This window comes from Dipodomys ordii, unplaced genomic scaffold (genome assembly GCF_000151885.1).
Source record: "Dipodomys ordii isolate 6190 unplaced genomic scaffold, Dord_2.0 Scaffold40, whole genome shotgun sequence".
Taxonomy (NCBI): domain Eukaryota; kingdom Metazoa; phylum Chordata; class Mammalia; order Rodentia; family Heteromyidae; genus Dipodomys; species Dipodomys ordii.
The window spans coordinates 10,285,684-10,312,125 of NW_012267256.1; the positions used below are offsets into that span (position 1 = coordinate 10,285,684).

At 43.2% G+C, this 26,442-nt stretch overlaps 1 protein-coding gene across 4 annotated transcripts in view; it reads right to left on the minus strand.

Moving 5' to 3' along the window:
- Tjp2 (tight junction protein 2) overlaps positions 1 to 26,442 on the minus strand; it is a 91,976-nt gene that overhangs the window by 20,261 nt on the left and 45,273 nt on the right. For all 4 annotated transcript variants that reach the window (XM_013018466.1, XM_013018464.1, XM_013018465.1 and 1 more), the window contains exons 2-12: positions 19,926 to 19,979; positions 18,807 to 18,931; positions 15,735 to 15,837; positions 13,226 to 13,826; positions 9,097 to 9,200; positions 8,175 to 8,328; positions 5,833 to 5,941; positions 5,598 to 5,731; positions 4,036 to 4,102; positions 3,061 to 3,211; positions 223 to 331 (exon numbers count right to left, since the gene is read on the minus strand). In XM_013018466.1, coding sequence (XP_012873920.1) covers positions 223 to 331; positions 3,061 to 3,211; positions 4,036 to 4,102; positions 5,598 to 5,731; positions 5,833 to 5,941; positions 8,175 to 8,328; positions 9,097 to 9,200; positions 13,226 to 13,826; positions 15,735 to 15,837; positions 18,807 to 18,931; positions 19,926 to 19,970 — 1,702 coding nt within the window. In that variant the 5' untranslated portion in view covers positions 19,971 to 19,979. The remainder of the gene's footprint in view (positions 1 to 222; positions 332 to 3,060; positions 3,212 to 4,035; positions 4,103 to 5,597; positions 5,732 to 5,832; positions 5,942 to 8,174; positions 8,329 to 9,096; positions 9,201 to 13,225; positions 13,827 to 15,734; positions 15,838 to 18,806; positions 18,932 to 19,925; positions 19,980 to 26,442) is intronic.

Genomic DNA, 26,442 nt, shown 5'->3' on the forward strand with positions numbered 1-26,442 from the left:
AAAATAATTATATGTAATATAATCCATTATATATAATTATATAATGTAATCAATTATATATGGATACATTATATGATATACAATAATTATACAATTGCATCATATAATTATTATTATCAATCATAATTTTACCCACACACCTCGACCTGTTCTTTCAGCTCAAGAAATCTCTTTTATTCTTTCCACCTCCCCCAAGGAAAGTAAATAACCAAACTTGCTTACCATCAGCGCGGCTCTGAGCCAGGATGCTCACCATTTCACCTTTGGGGATTTCTAACAGGTAGAGAACAGCATCCTCCCGTACCAGCCCTCTGAAGTCCTGTGTGTTTACCTGACAGGAAAGGAAAACAGAGAATAAAGAGAGAAAGAAAGAGAGATGATCACAAAATGCTACCTGAGCTTTTTGTTTGTTTTCACCGGGGCCTTTCCCAAAGCAAAATGAGAATGTAGCCAAACGTCTCTACTGAAACCCTTTCCAGCACCTGCTGCAGGCCTGGGCTATGTGGCCACCGCTCCACCTTCCCGCCTCCCAGCTCTGACAACCACCCCATAGGATAAACCTTTGAGCCAGGGTTTTGTAACTGGATCATGTAAGATAAACATTGGTCAGTGTTTGTCTCCCTCTCTTTGAATCTCCCCCAGAGGTGGTCAAGGAGGTAACATACAAGTGTGAAACCAATGATGGTAACATAATAGGGGTGCTGGGGCTCATGGTAAGCACAATACTTTTCATAAGTGATTCAAATAAATCGGCAAATAGAGATCCTGAATAATTTTACTATTCTCCTATAATTCAACCAAGGGTGTTTAATGCCAGCTATAGACCTGTAATTCTAGCATTCAGGAGGCTGAAGTTGGAGGACTGAGAGTTTGAGACCAGACTGTTTACATAAAACCTTGTCTTAAAGCTGGTAGCTCACGCCTGTAATCCTAGCTACTCAGGAAGCTGAGATCTGAGGATCAAAGTTCTAAGCCAGCCCGGGCAGGAAAATCCATGAGACTCTTATCTCCAATTAACCACCAGAAAACTAGAAGTGGTGCTATAGTTCAAAGGGGTAGAGCTCTAGCTATGATCAAAAAGAGCTCAGGGGTAGCACCCAAGTTCAAGCCCCACAACTCTCAAAACAAACAAAAAATAAACTTGTTTTACACACACACACACACACACACACACACACACACACACACACACAGAGCCACATCAAAATCTGAAGTGTATAACAAGTGTTTGTGAAGTTGAAGGCATTAATCTTACATGTATGGCTGGTATACATAAAGGCTTACACGACCAAGCCTCTGATTCCACCCTTCTTTCTGGCAAGAAGCCCCCATAATTACTCCACAAGGATTAAACATTATAAATAGCTTTAGGAAAATGACTTATCGGAGCCAGCAAGATCAGAAGGTATCATAAAGACGCTTGACAATCCTAATTCTGTACCTTTGAAATTCTTTTAGAGCCAGGCACTCGTGGCTTTCTTTTGTAATCCTAGCTACACCAGGAAGTGGAACATGAGAGGACCATGATTCTAGGCCAGTCTGGACAAAAAGTCCAGGAGACTCTATCTGAAACTACCTCATAAGAGTAAGTTTTAAAATCAAAGATTTGTCAGTGGAGCAAAGGATCTGAGCAGACACATTCCCCCGTACTCAGTTTCAGCCTACTGCCTCATACATTAGTGTTCAACGGGGCAACACAGGACAGATAAAAATTTACCAGATCTACACTGGGCACTGGTAGCTCACGCCTGTAATCCCAGCTACCCAGGAGGCTGAGTTTGAAGCCACTCTGGGCAGGAAAGTCTGTGAGACTCTTATCTCCAATTAATTACCCAAAAAACCAGAAGTAGAATGGTGGCTCAAAGTGGTAGAGCTCTTAACTTTGTGTGCAAAAGCTCAGGGACAGTGCCCAGGCCCTGAGTTCAAACCCCACAACTGACCAAACAAAAAACAAACAAATAAAAAACAGCTTACAAGATCTTTTGAGATTTCATTCTTATTGGTTCTTAACACCAGTGTGTGTGTGTGTGTGTGTTCTTTTTCTCAAGGCTAGCACTCTGCCACTTAAGCCACAGAGCCACTTCCAGCTTTGGCTTACAAGATCTTTTGAGATTTCATTCTTATTGGTTCTTAACACCAGTGTGTGTGTGTGTGTGTGTTCTTTTTCTCAAGGCTAGCACTCTGCCACTTAAGCCACAGAGCCACTTCCAGCTTTGGCTTACAAGATCTTTTGAGATTTCATTCTTATCGGTTTTTTTTTTTTTTTTTTGGTCCGGTGATGGGACCTGAACTCTGGGCCTGGGCGCTGTCCCTCAGCTCTTCAGCTCAAGGCTAGCACTCTACCACGTGAGCCACAGCGCCACTTCCGGCTTTTTTTCTTTTTGCTTATGTGGTGCTGAAGAATCGAACCCAGGGCCTTTGGCATGCAAGGCATGCGCTTTACCACTGATCCACCTTATCCACCTTCCCAGCCCCATCTTATCGGTTCTTAACACCAGTGTGTGTGTGTGTGTGTGTGTGTGTGTGCGTGCGCGCGCGTGTGTGTGTGCCACCTTCCCAGCCCCATCTTATCGGTTCTTAACACCTGTGTGTGTTTGTGTGTGTGTGTGTGTGTGTGTGTTGGTCCTGAGATTCTTTTTCTCAAGGCTAGCACTCTGCCACTTAAGCCACAGAGCCACTTCCAGCTTTTTCTGAGCAGTTTATTGGAGATAAGAGTCTCAAAGACTTTCCTGCTTCCAGTGGTTTCAAACTTTGATCCTCAGCTCTCAGCCTCATGAGTGAGTAGTAAGGATTACAGGTGTGAGCCACCAGTACCCAGCTTGACTTTTTTTTGTTGGTGCTGTTAATCAAACAAAAAAATATTGGCAAGAGTTTTAAACTCTATAAATTGCTACAGACATAGGAATGAGTTTGGGGCTCTAAAACTGACAAAGCAGGACCCATTGGAGGGATATGGAGCCCTTAAACTGCAGTCGGTCTCCTTTCAGAGGCTAGACCACCTTCACATCTTTTCTGCAAAAATACCCAGACAGCTCCAGAAAGGGGCTGTGCTTTCCTTACCTTCAGAATCTGGTCTCCTTCTTGAAGGCCTTCCTGCTCTGCTGAGGTTCCCTCCTGAATGCCAGCCACAAATATCCCCACGTCGTTGCCGCCAGCCAGCCGCAGGCCCACACTTTCTCCCTTCTTGAACCTCACCATCTTGGTGTTGGGGCTGTGGGGCGTTTGGTTTCAGGAAAGGAGAATGAGATTGTTTATAAAAAGGGGAATGCACATGCGCAGATGAGAGATCTGATTCCTTCCATCCCTAGATAGATTTATAGTTCAGCAAGCTCTCGAGTTTTTCGCATCTATTCTTTAGCCTTATCTTCCTGGGACAGAGTGATGAGGGTCAGCAGTCTCACATTACCAGTAAAGAAGGAGAAATCGATAACCCGCGTCACTGAGAGAATAAATTCAGGGCGAGTTTTTAGGCTAACATCTAGCTATCAGACTCTCAGCTTATGGTTCTTCCAGGGCAAAGTCCATCAGCACTGCACTCACAGGCCTTTGTCAAATAAAGACCCTGCTCAGATCCAAGTCCTAATCCATCAGCCGCCATGGCAGTGACCCAGGGCTCACTCACAAGTGCAGAGCTCTGCTCACACGCCTCTCTCCCTACCATACTCCATACCTCTTGTCTCTGTGGTCACTACAGAGGCTCTGTGGGCAAGAATACTTGACCAATAAGGACAGCTACATATCTGGCCAATGCAAATATTCAAAGAGCATTCACAAGTAGCCAGCCAGGAGGAGAAGCACAGAAAACATTAACATCACAAAGTTCATGCACTGCCGCATTTTTGCTTTTCTCTCCAATGGTTTCTTTCATATGAACAGTAGCAGTAGAGTTTGGGTTAGGATAGTTTATTAGGAAATCACTATCTGTGAGTTTAAAAAGAGGCAGCATTCTTTTGGATTTCAGTTAAGGAGATGAGCTAGGTAGAAAGGGGAGTGGGGAAGGGGGCGGGAAGAAGAGTAAGAGACGATAGTACCTACCCATATATTGCTTCATCTTCAGGACTAGGCCGAAGGAAAGTTCTTGGGGCTGCTCTGGGTTGAGGAACTGTGGATGAAAAACCATTTAATGTGAATGAGCATGTCCCTCACAGTGTAGCTTGCCTGTCATGAAGGAGGCCCTGGGCTCAATCCCCAGCACTGCAAAGGAAAGGAAAAACAAGACAGAACTGCCTATCTTCTCAACATGGACTAGCAGAAGCTTGTTTGTAAATAGTCAGGAGCTGTGACTTACACCTGTAATCCTAGCTAATTGGGAGGCAGAGACTGAAGTAGAGTAATTCAGGGCTAACACGGGCACAAAACGTTTGTGAGGCTCTAATCTTGATCGATGGCAGAACATGGTGGCACATATCTGCCATCTCAGGAACAAAGGAAAACACATCTAAGACAATGGCCAGCCTAGAGGTAGAAAGAATCTATCCTGATAATAACCAGTACAACAAGGTACTGGTCAGAGTGTCTCAAAAGTGAGGTACTAGGGGGCTGGGAAGGTGGCTCAGTGGTAGAGTGCTTGCCTTGCATGCCTGAGGCCCTGGGTTCGATTCCTCAGAACCACATAAGCAAAAAGAAAAAAGCCGGAAGTAGTGCTGTGGCTCAAGTGGCAGAGTGCTAGCCTTGAGCTGAAGAGCTGAGGGACAGCGCCCAGGCCCAGGCCCAGAGTTCAGGCCCCATGACCAGACCCCCCCCCCAAAAAAAGTGAGGTACTAGGCCCTGAGTTCTAATTCCAGTACAGCCAAAAAAAAAAAAAAAGGCTGGTAAAATCCACAAAAGTTATATACTTTATTCTATTTACATGTTTATACATAAAACAAACAAAAAGAGAAATCTTCCAAAATACAAGATACACAAGCACAAGAAGTTAGTATTTTATATAACTAGAAAAATCATGTAACAACACTATTCTGTTCATGTGTAAATATTTATGTAAAATTTCAGGGTGATGGAAGCAGAGTTATGGCGACAAAGTAGGGATCATTGATGGAGGACAAAAGAACTAACTCACAGCTAGGCGCTGGTGGCTCACGCCTGTAATCCTAGCTACTCAGGAGGCTGAGATCTGAGGATCATGGTTCAAAACCAGCATGAGCAGGAAAGTCTGTGAGACTCTTGTCTCCAGAAAACCTGAAGTGGAGCTATGGCTCAAAGTAGTAGAGCTCCAGCCTTGAACAAAAAAAGCCCAGGGACAGTACCCAGGCACTGAGTTCAAGCCCCATGACTGACCCCAAAAATAACAAAAAGCAAAAAAACTCAACAAATCTATCAAATGGTAATCAATTCTAATGGCATGTAGAATTGCACTTATATAAAAAAGGAGGCCCTGTTCCATTTTAAGAATTATTTTTATTACCCATTATTTTATATATACATTAAAATTTTCTCTTTCTCTCTCTCTCTCTCTCCTTCCAACTACCCTACGTAAGTATCCAACATATACTTCTCAACTCTCCTTTTGCAAATGGGTGGTCCTGGTGATTTTATGTCTAACTTGTACAAGGCCTACTCCACCACCCCAAAATAAAAGAACAGTCATAAAGTCTCACTTGGGGGCTCCTCTTGGTATCTGGATTCCTTGTTATTCTCCGCAGCAACAGCAGCTGTGATGTCCCCCACAGACTTGAACGGGGTGGGAGTGGCTCCCATCTTGGACAATCTGTTTGGTGTGTCCTCCCTTGAACTGAAGCACAGGCGCATTAATGCTTCAGGGGTTACACTTGCAAGTACGTATGTGTTTGCACTCACTGCGATGTGTCTAAGAGAAAATTCACATCATCTCACCTCGGCTTTTCCTTCAGCTTCTCATTGGAAGAATGATAATCATAATCAGAATACTGGTGACGTCTCTCCTCTGGAGAAAAGGATCGGTTTGACTCTATCTCTGAGATATCTAGTTTCAAAAATAAAGACTTTTTAATATAATACTTAAGACATTACCAGGCAGGATACTAATCCCTGGAGAGGAGACATGGGAAATGAAAATAAACAGGCAAAATGTGCTATTAGTCTAATAATCCTTACTTCCCCTGGAGTAGGGAAAAAATAAAGAAAGGTAACTTTAAGAAAATGGCACTAATAGAGAAGGCAAATTTAGAATTTTTTACATTTCTCTTTTTCTTTTGCCCCATGCATTGGGCCAAAATCTGCCTATTCTAGGATTTCCGTCATAGCGAGGTAGATCGGCAATTACTTCCAGCTATGAGTCAAGAAGGGCGATCTCACAAACTGTCCTGCCCAGGCTAGCCTTAAACAGTGATCCTCCCGACCTCAGCTACCCAAGCACCGGATGACAGGCATGAGCCACCAGTACCCTGCTATAGGCTCTTTTACCTCTGCTTTCTTTCCTTCCAAGCTGGTACTGAAAGGTAACAGTCATCCTTCAGTATCTGTGAAGAGATGGTTCTAAAGACTATTCCCTAACTCCAATCACAGATGCCGAAGTCCTTTCTATAAAACGGCATCATAATTTGTCTATCATCTTCCCTGTTCTCCTGCATACTTTGAATCATTTCTGCATCACTTATAATACATCATCCAATGTAAATAGTATGGAGGTAGTTACGCTATATTATGTGTGAATAATGATAAGTAGTCTTGAACAGTGAGCATTCATTAGAAAGACTACCTGTGAACTGGCAGGAAGCTACAACCAGGACTTCAAGGCTTAGCATCCCACATAGTCAAGTTTTACCTTTGGAACTCTCTGGATATTCTTCCTTCCCCTTCCCCCAAATATTTTTTAACAGTGGTTGGCTGAATCCTCCAGAGATGTAGAACTCAAAAGTTGTGGAGCTCAGCTATACTGGCCATATGCAGATTCACTCATCCTTACCAATTACATCAGTTCATCTCAAATTTCAATATGTGTTCATCTAGGGATCTACTTAAAACATAGCTGTTTATAAATTCTTAAAAAAGACATCAACAATAATTGGGTACTGGTGGGTCATAGCTATAATCCTAGCTGCTCAGGAGGCTGATCTGCAGATCCCACTTTGAAGCTATCCCAGACAACAAATCCAAGAGACTTTTATATCCAATTAACTGGCAAAATGTCAGAAGTCATGGTGTGGGCTCACATAGGAGAATACCAGCCTTGAGCTGAGAAAGCTAAGGGAGAGTGCCAGGCGCCGAGTTTAAGCTTCAGTACACACACAAACATCAACAAAAACCTGTTTGAAAGCTTAAGAGTTGCACGGTGCTTAGTGGCTCAGGCCTGTCATCCTAGCTACTCAGGAGGCTGAGATCTGAGCATCACGGTTCAAAGCCAGCCCAGGCAGGAAAGTTTATGAGACTCTTACCTCCAACAAATTACAAAAAAAGCCACAAGTGGAGCTGTGGCTAGCCTTGAGCAAAAGAAGCACAAGGACAGAGCCAGGCTCTGAGTTCAATCCCCAGGACTCACCAAAAAAAAAAAAAAAAAGGCTTAAGAGCTTAATATTTACTTAACTTTCCTGCACGAAGACAATTGATTGTAGATGGCTACAAAGGATATGAGTACTTGTTATTGGCAACTTTTTAAAATGCCAATAAAGTTAATGTTAAAGTTAAAATGCTCTCCCATGTTATAAGGCATATTCAAGTAATATAGCTTTTAAAAGAGGAGAGGTGACCTGGATTACTAACCAATGGATATCACAATTTTCAGTCATTTCAAATGACAATTGCTATCTCGAACACTGTCTTCTTTTTGTTGAAAATATCAATACTTCGGCTTTTAAAGAGTTACATAAATTTGTTTAAGAATAAGCAACTAGGAAATGTAAAAATAGCATGGTTAAGTTCTTGGGATGGCTCACACATATATTATTTACCAACAAGTTTTGCTTTCTGTGGCCTAATTATGATAAGTCCTTTGGGATTCCCCAAGCGCTTTGAGAATTTCATACTGAAAATCTACTTTCAATAGACACCTTAATAAGCAAACAACCACGGGCCACTTCTCTTCTGGAATTAAAGTTTAAAAGGAAGGAAGGCTTGCACAGAAAATTTAATCTGCAACTGAGTGGTTGACTTAAGAGAGACAAGGCCACAGTCCTCTGACTTCTAGCTAATCATCCATCCAGCCTCCTCCTGCCCTTCCTTCCTCCCTCTCCCCTTCCCCTTCTCCCTCTCCTTCTCACCTTCTATTTCTGAGTCACTGTCATTTAGTGAGGGGATGTTGATTAGAGTCTGCTTGCTGTCTCTCAACACCACCAGCTGAAGTTTCCCTCTGGATTTTTCTATCAGTTTTCGAGCATCCGTTAAAGATATGTTCTCAGTGACAGTCCCATTGATCTGTAGTTATGAACAACAATAAGGTTCCATGTGGTACAACCATTCACAGCCCAGTAGAAAATGCCTATTTCCCCTTTGTAAAACTTCCAAGGCTTTGCTCAGATACTCCAACATTAACTTCAACTGAATACCAATCAATTGCCCTTTACATTAAATACTGCCCCACATGCCTGGATCCCAAACACAGGTGAGAAAGAGTGACAGTGTACTTAAGTTACCCTGCTAATTTATTTAACTTCCAAGCTCAAGACAATAGCTTGGTTTACTACTGGAACATGTTTCCTGACCAGAGAGGTTTACAGAAGCCATTAAATATTCACCATTCATATTCTAACAGCTGACTCATCTTCCCTTGGCTTAGGAAATAGAAACCTAAACTTTAAATAAACAACAAAGACAAAAGTATTCCGTGGGAGTTACTGGTTGTTGTATGTGTGTGTGTGTGTGTGTGTGTGTGTGTGTGTGTTTAATTCAATTAGTAGAATGCCCAGGTCTGGTTTCATCTTCTTTTCTTTTTTTTTCTTTTGGTGGAGCTGGGGACTAGCCAGTGCTTCATACACACTAGGCAATCATAGGTCTGGTCTTCCTGATAAAATAAACAAACAAAAAACCAATCCCAAAACCTCACCAGGCTGCTCTTCCTGGCCTCTGCTTTGCTACTGAGCTCCCATATTACTGCAACTATGCTTTCCTATATTGGTGCTTCCATGTGGAAATCTAGACTAGGACCACATGCACACACACACTTGCTCTGTCCTCATCACTCACCTTGAGAATAATGTCTCCTTCATGAAGGTTGCCGTCTTTGGTTGCCAGACCCGTTCTGGTCATTTCCTTGATGAAGATCTGACTCCCCAGGCGGAGGCCATACTCTAGGAGACATCAAATGCACACGTATGCCATCAACTTGTTCAGAAAACTTAGCCTGGCTTCAGACTAAAATCCTATCTGCAAATTTAATTTTGCATATGGGACGTCGTGTAATACCACTGACTTGGGTGCCTCAAAATTGTCAACATCATTTAAAAAATAATAGAAGAGGAAAGCACAGGATTAAATAGGCATTAAAAAAATAATAATAATGCAACCAGGTATCTGTGGGCTCCCATCTGTAATCCTAACCAGGCAGGAGGCTGAAATCTGAGGATCATGGTTCGAAGACAGCCCAGGCAAGGTAGTCCATGAATCTCAGGGACAGTTCCCAGGCTCAGAGTTCAAGCACAAAACTTAATAATAATGATGCACAAAACATTATTAGATGAACAGGAGAGTGGGGTGAGATGAATTCCATTATTCTAGAGTAATTTCAAAATGAACCATACTCTATTAATTGTGATCACAATTGCGATGGAGAATGGCATTCTTGTCCTTGAGATTTTATTCCCGGTAAGAGGTAACACTCCCTGCAATTCACTTTTAAGGGCTCTCAAAGGAACCATTGTGTGAGAAAGCACAAGGAGTGGGGGTAGACAGAAAAGAAAACCTGAGAAAGAGGAAGAGAAACACAGCAAACGCAGCAAATCGTTCCCAACAGATAAAACTCTGTCTAAAGGCTCCACGGGTGTGTGCTATGAGATGAACATTTTTCAAATGAAATGCTAGAGTGGGTAGAATCAACCCATCACATCCTCAAAGCCTCGGCTAGCAAGGAGTCTGCCCACAGGCAGGCCTGCTCACCATGGCCCCTCATCTGTATCGACTTACACTGTGGGTCAGACCCTGAGAGCCAGGGGAAGCCAGGTAAAGCAATCAGTTAAGCACTGACCCTCGCAGTGTGCAATGGTTTAAGCACTTTGTTCTCACAAACGAATGCTGAGTTTACTGGGAATCCCTGTATTCCAGAATCTTTGGTACTCTTCAGCCTACTCTCATTTTACTTATTAAACCTATGAAAATACATTTTAAGCATAGATGGGGGTGACTTTAGGAAGGTCATCCCAGCAGGTGTGAAAACAAGCCCATGCAAAGGGTGAAAAAGTGCAGCAGTGGAGCTCACTGGACACTGAAGAAAGTGAACTGTACAACTCATGGGTAGAGAGGGGAGGGACCTGGAAAAAAATGAAGGAAAAGAAGACACTGTATGGGAGGAAATTTACTAATTACCTGACTCATGTAATTGTAGTCCCTCTGTAGATCACCTCTATACTAACAATAAAGTGATTAATAAAAGAAAAAAATCTTGTAATCTGCCAGGCACCAGTGGCTCACACCTGTAATCCTAGCCACTCAGGAGGCTAAGATCTGAGAATCATAGTTTGAAGCCAACCCGGGCAGAAAAGTCCATGAAACTCTATCTCTAATTAATCAACACAAGCCAGAAGTGAAGGCATGGCTCAAGAGGTAGGTTCCAGCCCTGAGCAGAAAAAGCTCAGAAAGCATACATGGAACTAGGTTTGAGTTCTAGTACCAGTACACACATGCATACACAAAGAAAAGAAAAGAGAGAGAAAGAGAGTGGGGGGAAGGAAGAGTGGAAAGAAGGGCGGAAGGAAGGAAGGAAGGAAGGAAGGAAGGAAGGAAGGTCGGTTTTGTAATTAAACAAGGTAACTTAGGAAAACTGTGAAGTAAATTTAATAACTTATACTTGTTAGAAGTCATCTTACCCCAGTGATAAAAAGTAGGCACATACCTCCCTCTACATACACGCATCTTAGGAAGCAGAAAATTAAAAACTGAAGGGGATAAGGACTTCTTCCATGAATACTGATGCCCTTCTTCCAGACAGGCTCATGCCCGGGACAGTGGTCTGGGACAAGTCTAACTTACCTATGTTGTTATACTGCCCTTATCCTCTTAAAAACTTCATTCGTAGGATAGAGGGGTAAGAATGGATGGGATACAGTGCAAACATGTGGAAAAGCAACAATGAAATGCTCCTTGTATGACTGATGTAAGCTAATTTAAGAGTAAATAAACTCTCACTATAATGTTTGCAAATAGACTTACTGGTATTTATGTGGGTATCTTTTAAAGGAAAAAAGTAGCCAGGTGCTGGTGGCTCATACCTATAATCCTAGTTACCCAGGAGGAGATCTGAGGGTTGTAGTTCAAAGCCAGCCCAGGAAGGAAAGTCTGTGAGACTCTTATTTCCAATTAACCCCCAAAACCTGCAAGTGGAGTTGTGGCTATAGTAGTAAGTACCTGAGGAAAAGAGCTCAGGAACAGTGCCAGGCTTTGAGTTCAAGCCCCAGTACTGGCACACACATGTGCGTATACACACACACACACAGAGGAAAAGAGTAAACTTGACTGACCAACTTTTAAGACTTAAGATTCCACATGAAGTCCTTATACCTCTTACATTCTCCTCAGAGATGTCACAATCTCAACTTTCACCTTTTTTCCCCCTGAGCCTGGACTCCAGGTATCCCATTACTGATTTCCTTGGGTTATTGTTGGGTTATTTCAATAGAGACCTCTTTATATAACTCAGCTCTTCAAGAAAAGAAACCCTCTCCCTTGTCAGGTTATTTAAAATGCAAATTCCCACACTAAAAAAGCAAAGAGTCATTCACTTGGCATTCTTTTATCTTTTTCTTTTTTCTCTTTCTCCTGCTCTTTATCATTTCTTCTTCTTGGAAGAAAAGCAATTAGAGAACAAAAGGTATGTCACCAAGAATTTTAAAAGTCAGAAGATAAGAACTGATGTTAGCTCAGCACTAGGCTCAAAAGCCAGGTCCATTCATCTCCCTGCTTCAAGGGATGGAGCTGAAATTCCAGCTCCATCACTGACTACATTCCAGCCCTGAGCAAGCTGCTACCCTCGTCTGTGTCTGAGAATCTTCACTTGTGAACTTTGAGTGCTAACAGCTTGCAGGTGCTTCTTGGGACTGGCACAGGATTAAATGAGTCCAAGGATAAAGGATTACAGCACAGGACAGGAGGACTGGGCCAGCCTCCACCTCCTCCAGGATATACCCCAACCCTGTCTCTGAGCTGTAACAGGAATGAAGTCTCGTAGAGCACCACTTGTGAACAATACAACATTTACTCAGCCTTGTCCTTGACACAGACACAAACTCAATCAAGACGGGCTGGAACACTGCCTGCTATCCTGGTTTCTCCAACTTAAGATGCATCAAGCTCATGGGGAGAGCATGTTATTTAACACGTGCACATTCTAGGGACCCACCCGGTGTGTTCTGATTAAAGGGGGGAGAGACTGAGGCCTGAAATCTGTGTTCTGATTGGGGGAGGGGTGAGGGAAGAGGGTGAGAATCTTCACAAGCGTCCAATTAATAAACGACTTTGAGAACCACTACCTACAGACACAACGTTGCACAACTTCTGTGCTTCACTCTCATAGAAAAAAAAGATGCAAGAGATTAAAAGAGCTCCCTTTTAATGTGAGGGGTTCCAGTCAATGCCCCACGCATCTAAAGATGCCAGGTCAGAGCAAGCCCAGCATATCTTCTTAGAAGCCAGATCAGGGTGCAACTTCTGTGCCTCAGTCTCATAGAAAAAAATAAAATAAATAAAGTGGTCTCTCCTGATGTGGCTGTGAGGATTAAATAAGCCAATAGGAGCCAGGCATCAAATGCCCAGCCAATAGGAGCCAGGCATCAAGTGCCCAGCCAATAGGAGCCAGGCATCAAATGCCCAGATAATAGGAGCCAGGCATCAAATGCCCAGCCAATAGGAGCCAGGCATCAAATGCCCAGCCAATAGGAGCCAGGCATCAAATGCCCAGCCAATAGAGCCAGGCATCAAATGCCCAGCCAATAGGAGCCAGGCATCAAGTGCCCAGCCAATAGGAGCCAGGCATCAAATGCCCAGCCAATAGGAGCCAGGCATCAAATGCCCAGCCAATAGGGCCCAGGCATTCAGATTAGATGCCAGGTCAGAGCTGGCAATTCCTGCAGAATGATGCTCCTTTGCCTGCATCACGCATGCCTACCTTCATTTGCTCTGTTTTTGGTCAGAAGGACCCCGATGGGCCTGTCGGGGTCCAGGCGGCCCCTGGGCTCGGGGCTGGGGCTGCGTGAGCGCAGGTGCTCCCGGCTGCGGCTCCGGGAGCCGTCGAAGCGCGCCTCGGGCTGGGCTCGGCGGCGATCGCCAGCAGCTGGGCTGTAGGAGGGTTCGAAGTCAGCATCATAGGCGCGGTGATAGGTGTGCTCGTAGTCCCGGTCAATGCTCCGGCCACGGCTGGGGTCCCTCTTCCGGGATGACCCGAAGTCTTCATCCAGGCCGCGCTCCAGGCTGCGGCCCCGGCTGCGCCCATAGTCGTCCAGGCCGCGCTCCAGGCTGCGGCCCCGGCTGCGCTCCCGGCTGCGGTCCTGGCCCCGGCTCTGGCTCCGCGTGCGGTGCTGGGCACGGCCCCGGTCTGGGCCGTCCTCCCAGCTGCGGCTGAGCCCCTCGTGGCTGCTGTGGTGGCTCCTCTCGCTGTACCCGCTGCGGAAACTTCGGCCATCAAACTCATCCATCACTTCAAAAGCCCGGTCATCATGGCTGAGGGACGAGCTGTCGTGCACCGAGGCCTTCCGCGGCCGCTTGACCACCTGTGAGCCACACAAACACAGGGCGGATTCTGGGGAATCGTCAAGATGAAAAGGAGGATCAAAGGGCCCTGGCTATAGTTCCAATACAGCCACGCCACTAGCCGAGTGTGTCGGCACACACCTCTAATCTGAACGCTCCCAGGGGCAGAAGCAGGAAGATACCCAGTTCAGGCCCACATGAACTTCAGCCTAAGACCCTATAGGCTCAAAAACATCCACCAGGGCTGAGGACCTTGCTGTGCATACCATTGCCTGCCTAGCACAAGCGAGGCCCTGGCCGGGTTTTGCAAAAACCAGAAGAGAAAAAGGAAGAACAAACTAGGATGGGCAACTGTCATCTGAGGATCTGAGGATCGCAGTTCAAAGTCAGCTGGGGCAGGAAAGCCCATGAGATTCTTAACTCCAATTAACGACCAAAGAAAGCCAAAATAGAGCCATGGGTCAAGTGGTAGAGCACCAGCATTGAGTGAAAAGGCCAAGAAAGACCTCACAACCAGGAATTCAAGTCCCTGCACACGCACGCGCACACACACACACACACACACACACACACAGAAAAAAAATACTACATCACTTAAACCACTGTGTTCCTCTCAACTCACTGAGCCGTGGGCTACTCCTTTAGAACCCGGGGCAATAAAAATCTCACAGGGTTAGAATTACTTAAGACAGTGCCAGGAGCTAAGCATAAAAGCCCGCTTCTGTCCAGCTGTGAAAATCAGAGGTCTGAACATACCTACTTATAAAACTCAAAGGATAACCCACAAAGTGAGATATTCTATATATAACTTCCTGAAGTCTTCCAAAAGTTAATGCCATTTTGGAGGTGGTGAGCATAGTGGAAAGGCACCCTTCTAGATTAACATGGTCTAAAGAGATCATCAAACACAATGAATGCACTTCAATTCTGGTAGCAGAAGGCAAAAAAGGCCTATCAAAATCATCTTGAGCTGGGTGCCAGTGGCTCATACCTGTAATCCTAGCTACTCAGGAGGCTGAGATCTGAGGTTCATGGTTCAAAGTCAACTGGGCAAGAAAGCGTGCGAGACTCTAAACTCCCTCCAATTAACTACCAGCAAACCAGAAGTGGAGTTGTGGCTCTAAGAGGCAGAGCGTTTGCCTTGAGCACAAAAGCTCAGGGCCAGTGTCCTGAATCCAAGCCCCACAACTAGCAAAAAAATAAAAATAAAAAAAATCTTGAATTGAGAGTGGATTTTGGATGATAATGTAGTTATTAGGTATGATCACAGCATTAGAGTATATAAAAGAATGTCCCTGGGCTGGGAAGGTGGCTCAGTGGTAGAGCGCTTGCCTTGCAGGCATGAGGCCCTGGGTTGATTCCTCAGCACCACATAAGCAAAAAGAAAAAAGCCGGAAGTGGTGCTGTGGCTCAAGTGGTAGAGTGCTAGCCTTGAGATGAAGAGCTGAGGGACAGCACCCAGATCCAGAGTTCAGGCCCCACAACCGGACCCAAACCCTCCCCCACCCCCCCAAAAAAACAAGAAAAAAAAAAAAAGCATGTCCTTATTTTCTTAGCACATGAAGACTGCAGCAAATGAGACTATGAATTATTGTGTTCTTGGAAACTTTCCTCAAGTAGGAAAATCACTGTGGATTGAGGGGTATTGCTCAAGAGATAGAACATTTGCCTAGCATGCCAAGGAGTCCTGGGTTCAATCCCCAGCACCAAAAAGAAAAGAAAAAGAAAAACCAGAACCACTGGCCACAGCAGAAGGACCAGGAAAAGACTATAAGGATAATTACACACATCTTCACCCCATCCATAACTAAGGATCCAAGATGTCAGCAGGCCCTACATTACGTAATTCTTCAGAAACAACTAGTCATTTTCTTCTGAGCCTAAAAACAAAATGTTTAAAGTAAGCCAAAAGCAACCCTAGGACTTACAATGGCAGCGATCTTCCCGCTTTTTCTCAGCTGCTGAACTGCAAACGAATGCGGTACATCCTCCATGGAGGTGCCGTTAACCATGACCACCCTGTCATTTTCTCTGAAATAAGAAATAAAAATGGGTTGTGGAAAATTCCCAACTTAATTGTCATGATGTTTCTGATAGGATAGAGGCTGCAAATGCAAATATGCCCAAAACACGTCAACTCTCCCAAGGAGAGAAAGTAGGAGGCACAAGGTCACATTCCAGTGTCCACTGGAGCCCTGGGGAGGGGAAGGGGGGAGGGATAAGGCTGCCCTCCACAGGGTCATCCCAGGAGATCCCCATAATGGTGGTGTCTAGACGCCAAAAGCAATTTCTCTATCAGTCCAGTTAGCTGAGATGCATGATATATGCATGGGTGTTTCCAATCCTTATTCTCCTAAAACACCTGCTCATCTATTCATGCTTTATGGGAAGGGAAGGTCAAGAGCTTTTCTGAGATTTTCTTTATGAGGTTTTGTTGTTGTTGTTTAGGGTTTGAATTCAGGGACTTGCATTTGGTGGGCAGCTTGCTCTACTCCTTAAGTCACACTTCCACTCCTTGTTTCTCAGATTCTCCAAGAAATTTTAAGACCTTAGAATTCTGTTGCTTCAGTTCATCCACCAAACTATTATTCCAAGTTTCATATGGCCCCATGACTGCTCTTTTTGATACAGCCAAAAAGGCTTGAAATACTAAAAGAATCTCTACATTTAAGCTATCTAACCAATGCAGCTATGCAGTTAACTTTAGATCCTTTCCCAAGAAGTTATTCCAAGAACTTGGGCATTATCTCTTCAGGCAAGAAGAAAACTGGCTATGGGAAAAGTTGGGTTTTCCTGTCTGAATTTTCCTATTACTTATATCCCTCTTACAAACAGGATAACTAAGCAAAAGTCTTCTCATTAAATTCTTGGGGAAGGGGTAGGTGGAAGTTGGGGGTGAAGGGGGTGCTGGGTTCAAACTCAAGCTTCATACATGCTAAGTACAGCTTTACTACTCAGCTACATCCCTAGACATTTTCACCAAATCCTTCAAAAATATGAATTGAAACATATATGAGTAATGTTTGGTAGACGCGAGGGGAGTATGTTGATTTTAAACTTAGCATTGGTTAATTTTTTCAAATAATTTATTTTATTATTACGTAGTTGTACAAAGAGGTTACAATTCCATAAGCCAGGTTATGAGTACATTACTTGTTTTTTTTTTGTTTGTTTTTGCCAGTTCTGGGGCTTGCCAGGCCTGGGCACTGTCCCTAAGATTCTTTTGCTCAAGGCTAGCACTCTACCACTTGAGACACAGTGTCACTTCTGGCTTTTCTGTTTATGTGGTATTTTTTTCGGGGGGGGGGCAGTTCTGGGGTTTGAACTCAGAGCCTGGGCACTGTCCCTGAGCTTCTTTTACTCAAGGCTAGCACTCTACCATTAGAGCCACAACACTACTTCCAGCTTTTTCTGTTTATGTGGCACTGAGGAATCAAATCAGGGCTTCATGCATACTAGGCAAGCACTCTACCACTGAGCCACATTTCCAGCCCCTTTCTGTTTATGTAATACTGAGGAATCAAACTTTATGCATGCTAGGCAAGCATTCTACTACTAAGCCACATTCCCAGCCCCTGGGGATAGTATTTCTTGATCACTGTCACCCTTTTATTGTTCTTCCCCATTTTCTTCTTTCCATCTCTTTCCCCAAGTTACCTAGTTCAATTTTTACATAATGTACATTGAATATAATGATTTCATTTGCTCACCCTTCCCTCCTCCTTCCATTCCTCTTTCTCAATGCCTGACCAACATGTTTCCACTTCCTAGCATTCATTTTGTTAAACAATTCATGAATTGTTCAGGAGTTACATGATTGGACCCCTCCCCTAGGTATTCCATGCCTTAATAAGTTTCTATATTTATACACATAAAACCCTGTATATATTAAGTGATGGTTAACTTTAACTGGACTGAGAAGCATTTAGATTAGTAAAGCACACTCCTGTGTATGACTGAAGATTTTTTTTTTCCCTGTTGGTTGTGGGGCTTGAACTCTGGGCCTGGATGCCAGCCCTGAACTCATCAGCTCAAAGCTGGTCCTCTACCACTTGAGCCACTTCCAGTTTTCTGGTGGTTTATTGGAGATAAAAGTCTCACAGACAGGGCTGGGAAGGTGGCTCAGTGGTAGAGCGCTTGCCTTGCATGCATGAGGCCCTGGGTTCGATTCCTCAGCACCACATAAGCAAAAAGAAAAAAAGCCAGAAGTGGCGCTGTAGCGCAAGTGGTAGAGTGCTAGCCTTGAGCTGAAGAGCTGAGGGACAGCGCCCAGGCCCAGAGTTCAGGCCCCACGACCAGACCCCCCCCCAAAGAAAAAAAAAGTCTCACAGACTTTCTTGCTGGAGCTGGCTTTGAACCACGATCTTCAGATCTCAGCCTCCTTGTAGCTAGGATTACAGGCCTGAGCCACGGGTTCCCAGCTGACTAAAGATTTTCTTAAGAGACAACTGTAAGTGGAAAAAGACTTTCCTGGCTGAGGGTGGCACATTCCCATAGGCTGGGGACGCTGACTGAATGGAATATGGAATAAGAAGAGAGGGACAAAGAAAAAGGCTGAGAGCAAAAGCTGTGATGTGAGGTGCTCTGCTCGCCACGCCCTCCCTAACATGAAGCCCAAATAAGTCACTCCTCTCTGTGAAACTATTCTTTTAGGTATTTCGTCGTAGTGATAGAAAGTCTAATACACACTCCATGCTCGGGAATGACTCTTCCCTAGGAAGAACACTTGTAATTACCTTCCTATGGAAAACTACTGCCTCTTGCCTCCAAAGTTAGAATGTCCCCACCCCACCCCACCCCGAGTTTAAGGGACTGAGAACATAATGTGTTAGTTGTGGCTTCACATCCCACTTGCAACTTGTCCAATGTTATATAAAAAGTGTTTTGTGGGGGGGGGGGTTGGTTTTTCTTTTCCTTTTAGAGTGCACGCTAACCAGAGCCCTCCATCTAATGTCAACAGCCCCGGCGTGCTGGGGTGAAGAGAAACAGAGACAACTCACTGGAGCAGGCCATCCGCAGGTCCCCCAGGGAGCACATCAGAAATGACGATGGATGTTTCTCCATTCTCAAAGTGGGGGTTATCTCTGCCTCCAGACACAGCAATTCCAAATCCTCTTTTGGAATCCTGTTGGTGGGGGAGAGGTAGGAGAAAAATGAAAAATCCTTCTGTAAGTGGCTTTCAGGATTTGTTACAAGCACTCAATCACATAAAGGTCAAATCAATAACCAGAGACAGCGCAGGAGCAGATGGGGCACACAGAAACAAATGAAAACCAGATAAAGCATCATTGTGGTCAGCTGACAGGGGAGGGGAAAAAAAAAAAACCCTTATCTAAAAGAAACAGCTTTGCCAAGCGGGAGAGCATTGATGGGTGGACTGGAGCCATGAGAAACCAGCAGGGAAGGAACAAAGTCTTCTGTCTAAATAGGGGTGTGCTGTTAGAAAGGAACTGTACCTGTTTGTGTCATGCTGTCCTGAGCTGGAACAACTTCAATTAAGATGGGATCTGGGCTAAAATTGTATTTTACAGTACATCTTGAACTTCACCTTAGATGAGCTAGCAATTTCATTTGAATTTAGGATGAAGAGAAGTTTATGGGCTTTCAAGATAAGAATCTGTCCCCTGTACTTGGGAGGCAGAGGAAGGAGGAAAGTGAGTTCCAGGCCAGCCAGGAACAATAAAACAAAAAAAAATCAAGCCAAACAAACAAACAAGATGAAAATCTGAGCATAAAATTAAGTGTTGCGCTCTCATGAGAAAGCAAAGCATTAAACCATTCCATGAATGGCAATGCGTACCAGTCAGCCTAGACAATACATAATCCTAACTTATTTCAGGGTTTATAAAAGCGAAGGCCAGTTTCATCCACAGACATGGGAAGATGTGGACTCATATCGTGAATCAGGCTGATGGTGTCAAAACTTACTCAGAGAAGAAAAGAAAATCTTTAGCCCATCACCAAGGAACAGCCAGCCCATGCTACCAACGGATTACCAACAATTGCGCACTTCAACCAGACTGAGTCACTGTCTGAATCATCCACACAACAATGAGTCTGAAGCCTCATCATCAAGCACCTGATTTTAGATATGGCCACGTGAGACTTGCACAACGCACCTTCTGCAGGGTCACAGTATACTGCTCCCATATCAGCTCTTCCATGCCTGGAGCCTGTTTGAAAATAAACAAAACAGCTTGATCAAAATCATACATACTTTAGGGCTAGAAATAAAGCTGTCATCCAAAAACAGCTCAATACCAAGTCCAGATCATATTTCCTATACACCAAAAATAGGATAATTATTCATAATGTAATATCTATTTTCATGCAACTCTCCTTCCAGAAAATAGTGATCTTAATAATACTAGAAATTAGTGAAAGAGAGAGAGATACCCTTAAAGTGAGTGAGATGCTTGGCCCTTTACTATCTCCACTCACCTCTTTAGAAATATTTAGTCTCCCTGATATGTGAATGTTAAATCCAAAGTGCAAGGAGATATGACAAAGTAAACAGGATTCAAGAAACAAAGGCTCTCCATTCAATTTGTCATATCATTTCTAAATGACTCCAGGCTCTTGACCACATATATGGTGTGTGTGTGTGTGTGTGTGTGTGTGTGTGTGTACACATCTGAGGGAAGCTAGGAACAGGGCACAAATCAGAGGGAAACGGGGGAAAAAATACAACAGAGGAGCCCATCAGCTGCACTGGACATTGATGAAAACGAACTAAGCAACTCAAGAGCAGCAATGGGAGGGAGTGAATGAGAGGGAAAAGGGAACAGCTTACACTAACCAAAAGGAAAGAAATGGACGTATCACCCGATGTGGAAGAAATGGTTGTATTGTCAAAGCTCCTAGAATTCACAAACATTATAGACCATGATAATGACAATTTGCCTTGTGAAGGTTAAAATGTGTTTGTGATTTTAAGTATCACTATCTCATAATACTGTGAAATTTATGTAATCACTTCACCTCAATAAAAATTATTTTAAAATATTTAGTTTTAGCTGGGTACTGGGAATTCACATCTATAATCTCAGCTACTCAGGAGACTGAGATCTGAGGATCTGGGTTAGGCTTCAAACCAGCCCAGGCAGACAAATCTGAGAGACTCTTAGCTCCAATTAACCAACAGAAGGCTGGAGCTGGAGGCATGGCTCAGATGGTAGAGCCCCAGCCAAGCAAGAGCAGTAACCAGCACAAAACAAACAAAACATCTAGTTAGAGCAGATTTATTTTTCATTTTAAAGGCTCCCCGACCCCGCCTTCTCCTATCAAAAGTGATTTCCTGGCAAGTTTTCTGGGGTGACTTTTTTTCTGACTTTTCCTCCACCAGCAACAATGGATGAAGAAAGCATTGGAAAGCACAGGTGACCAAGTCTCTCTTTCCTACCAATATTCTAAGATAATAAATGTCTAGGAAATCCTTAAAAGCAGTAAGGTCATTTAAAGAACAACCTTCCATTAAATGCAGGCTGCTTTTGAGAAGGCTAGACACATCAAGAAAGCTGAAAAAGCCACAGGAAAAGCTGGCACTGAACAGGCATTTCACCAAGAGGCTGGAAAGACACAAGTGAAAGCAGTATCAGGGCAGGCGATGAGAGCCAGATACATCAGAAACCTCACTTCAGTGCCCTCAGACCAGAAATGCTAGCCTGCCTGTCCAAAGCTATTGTGGAAATAACTAAAAATATCTCCCTGGAGACTTCTTATCAATAGAGCTGTGTGCAGATTTGGAAGTGAAATGGCTAAGGGTGTGGCCACATCCCTCCCCCCAAATCTGCCCCAAGTGGTTTTGCAAGCCTCTGCAAGGACAGCAATACCTTTCCCGCCCCCCCCACCCCACCCCCCAATATACATCTAAGGAATATGAGCTCACAATCAGAACAGGAACACAACGCAAGTCACCTTCAGTGAGTTAAGGAAACATAAATTTGGCAATGTCCAATCACAGACCAAAAAACAAAAGGATATAGTGTGGTGTGTGTGTGTGTGTGTGTGTGTGTGTGTGTGTGTGTGTGTGTGTGTGTGTGTGTGTGTGTGTGTGTGTGTGTGTGTTCTGAAGAGGGCATGAGGGGAAAGTAGAAGAGTAACAGACTGAAAATAAACTGAAATTAGGCGACATAAGATTAAGCCTATACATAGCAGAAGACAATTAATTACTGAATTAGAAGACTGACAAGAAAACATGACCCAGAACACAAGGGTGGGAAGTATGTCAAGAGGCTAGAAGCAGAGGTTTCAGGTGTTGCACTGGTAAGGAGTGAAAGATGCTAGGGTATTCTTGTAAAGAGAAATTTAATATCCAAAGTAATGATGGCCTTTCCACGAGGACGGTTTCTTTGAGCCAAGAAATCTGAAACAGCCAAATGCTGGTGACTCATGCCTATAATCCTAGCTACTCAGGAGGCTGAGAGCTGAGGATTGTGGTTCAAAGCCAGCTCAGACAGGAAAGTCTGTGAGATTCTTATCTTCTATTAATCACCGAAAAGCTAGAAATGAAGCTGTAGCTCAAGTGGTAAAGTGTTAGTCTTGGGCAAAAAAGCTCCAAGACAGAGCCCAGACAGCACCTAGTTCCTGAGTTCAGACTCCAGGACTGGCACAAAAAATAAAAATAAGATAAAAAATGAAAAATAAAATGCATCAAAATTCAGACTTAAGGGGGAAAAAATGATGGTTAGGGGTAGGAGAAATGAGAACAAAAGGGAGGGTGCTATTAAAAATATGGTAGGGCAAATGGGGAAAGATAAGGGCAACAAAGGCATAAATATGTCATATATATGTATATATATATATATATATATATAACATGTATATAGCACACATATCAACCTAAAAGAAAATAAAGACTAAAAAGAAAAGGTAAAAAAGAGAAAAAGTCAACTAGAAAATACAAAATATGGCTGTAGACAACAAAGAATGCAAGTAATCACAATAAATCTATACAAACACAGGTTGTGAGACTGAATAAAAGAAAAGCAAGGTTACACAACTAAATATAGTTTGAAAAAGAATAAAACAGAATGACACAGTAATTGAATTAAATAAATAAAAGGTACTGGTGGGTAGCATATAGCTTAAAATAATGTCAGAAAAACTCTTTAAGCTCTACATTTAGAAGATACTTTCTTAATACAACTAGCCAGTCTTGCATGGATATAAGAAAAATGTACAAAATATGAAAAACAGCCAGATCATGTGGTCCTTTCTTATTGAACAAAAAAAGGCAATTATATCCACTATGTATGTGGTAGCAGAAAATTAGGAAAGGCAATTTTATTGGCCCAGACGATGGGCAACTATAACTGATGACTCATTTTGAGAAGACTTTCTGATTTAATTCCCTTCCCTCTCACTTCTGGGACATTCCCTTAGCTAAAATAATCTGGTTCCAAAAAATCAGAAATCCCTAGGATTTTTTTTTTAATGCAATTCAAACAAATCACCTGGTAGGGTTAAAAAGCCAGGCCATGCACTGGTGGCTCATGCCTATAATCCCAGCTGCTCACGAGGCTAAGATTTGAGGACAGCCGGTTTGAAGTCAGCAGGGGCAGGACCATCAATCAGACTCCAATTAACAACCAGAAGTGAAGCTGTGGTTCAAGTGGTAGAACACTAGCCTTGAGCAAAAGAAGCCCAGGGACAGTGCCCAAGCCCTGAATGAAAGCCCCAGGACCAGCTCAAAAAAAAAAAGGAGAGAGAGACAGAGAGAGAAACACAAAACGTAACAGAAGTGAGAAGGGCAAGCAAGTAAGTTGCTCTCGAGGTGCCTGAGATGGAGCCTGAGATTGAGGGAGGACAGTGAGGTTTCAAAGTGCATCAGCTATATTGTCATGTATAAACATTCTGAAAGACTGTTATCTACATTGTGCAAATCTGTATCAGTGGTCCTTGAGCACCTTCAATTTTCTTTTTCCTTTTGGCAGCATTGGAGTTTGAACTTAGGACTTGGAACTTGCTAGGCTGGTGCTCTTCTACTTGAACCATGACCCATAGTCATTTTAACCTTACTTCTCAGATACGGTCTCCGGTTTCTCTGAAGGCTGGCTTGGACCATGATCCTATTATCTATGCCTCTCGTGGGGCTGGCATTGCATCCTCAGGCTAATTGAGATGGAGTCTCACTAACTTTTTGCCTGCATTAGTCTCAAACCCAATTGTCCCAATCTGTGTCTCCATAGCTAGGATTACAGGTATGAACCATGGAGTTCAATCTGTTTGCTCTTGGTGTTTTGATGCCAGAGCCTTGAGCAATCCAGGTAAATGCTCCACTACTAAGCTACACCCCCGGTCCTGCTTACAACTTAAAAAAAAAAGAATGTTCTCATCGCACAGACTATATGTAGTTGATGTTTGGCAGTATGGGGATTGAACTCAAGGCCTTGGGTTTACTAGGCAAGCACTTCACCACTCGAGTCACACCCCTACCAGTTCAAGTATATATAATTTTTAAAATATCTATATTTAATGATAGTAAATTTTCAGATAGGGCTCTCACATCTCACTGCCTTTGTCCTGCTCTCTTCTAGAACAGTGTCTGGCATAGAGGAGGCACTCAAAGTTTTTCTCCTCAATAAACCAGGATATAGGATGAGTGCTGGTTGTTCCTATCTATAATCCTAGCTACTCAGGAGGCTGAGATCTGCATGGTTGAAAGCCAGCAGAAAAGTCCATGAGATTCTTGTCTCCAGTTAACCAAAAAATAGAAGTAGAGGTCAGGTTCAAGTGGTTTGAGTGAAAACGCCAAGCCAGAGAACAAAGCACTGAGTTCAAGTCTCAGTACCACTGGCATTAATGAGTCAACAATTTCAGAATATTTACATTCTACTCATCCAATGAGAATGGAGAAGGCACTGGTTTCTACTACCTTTAAGTTTTGGGAAAGGAAATTTCTACTAAATTCAGCTACTGTCTGGTGTGTTTTGGTGTAGGCTAAAGATCAGGCAAGGCCAGTGCTCTACCGCATACCCACAACCTCAGTTTCCCCAAAAACACACTTGGTCAGGCTGCAAACTCATACCTATCGCCCAGTGTTCTAGCTGTGTTAATGACCATTTCTTTGGACCTTTACTAAGTCTAAAATAGCATTTTCTAACAAGTGCAGGTATGATACTCTGGCTCTCACATTTGAATAATTTGCCTATCAGAGAGTTCTCTTAAAGGGAACTGCAAGCAGAAACACAACTTAAGTCTTGTCATACATGGGAGGAATCAGCGGGAGGGATCAAAGAGCACATATCAGGTTTCAGGTGCAGCCTGGGTAAACTACTCCATTTCCCACCTGGACGGGGCCTCATGGGCTTTGCCCAGCTCACCTCCTCCGTACCTTCCTGTACCTGAAGGCTGGGCAAATTTCAACAAAGAAAACCAATCTGGACGTTGTTGTTTAAAACAAAACACACAGATACGAATCCTTCTTGAAATAGTTAGATCTCCTCATATTAAGAAAACTCAGTCTCAAAAGACTCCACATAGAGCTCCCCTATGACCCAGCAATCCCACTTTTGGGCATTTACCCAAATGACCCCAGACAAGACCACACGAAAGCTACCAGCACAACTATGTTTATTGCAGCATTATTTACCATAGCTAAGAAATGGAACCAACCCAGATGCTCCTCAGTAGATGAATGGATCAAGAAAATGTGGTATATATACACAATGGAATTCTATGCCTCCATCAGAAAGAATGACATTGCCCCATTTGTTAGAAATGGAAAGACTAGGAAAAAATTATATTAAGTGAAGTAATCAAGGCCCAAAGAAACATAGGTCCCATGGTTTCCCTTATTCACAATAACTAGTATATGTCTGGGACAAGTAGAAAAGGTCAAAAGCTATATTCATATGGCCAGATAAGATTAAGTTAAGCAAAATGAACCCCAAGATAGGGACACAAGTGATTTTTTTCTTTCTTGCTATTATTTCTAACATATTTATAAGGTACCATGTGATTTTTTTCATTGCTTTAGATGTTCCTCCCCCACACTATAACCCGTTTTCACTGTATTTGATGTTGGTGCCCTGCATCTTGTATACACACTTCTCTAATTTGGGAAGGGTAAAAACAAAATGTTTAAATAGGGATACAGGTTGACCCATTGTAACAATGAGATGTACAAGACACTATGTTGAAAAATGAACTTTACAATTGGGGGGAGGGGGATGTAGTTGTGGAGATGGGAGGGAAAGGATGGTAGGGGAAAAACAAAGGAGGAAGAAATGTACTCATTACCTTGCTCATGTAACTGTAACCCTCTGTAAAATATTTTTACAATGAAAAACTTATAAAAAAAAAAAAGAAAACAGTGCACAGCCCAGTCCCTCTAAAATGAATTTCAAACTCATCAGGAAAATTCTAATCAATAGCACAACATCTATTGCCCTAGCACTGGGCAATGCATTGGCTGGAGCCAAGTACCCAAAACTAGAGTGAGATTTGGGTTCAATGAAGGCCGCATGGACATTAAAATAATGACGTGACTCTCACTAATCCTATATTAAGACTTTATTAGGATGACTATATTTTCAATTAAAGAAAGACTATAGGGGGAAGACTGGAAAAGATGCCAAGTAATTGTTTAATTCCCTAAGGAACAACACAGTTTTTTTTTTTTTTTTACATTCT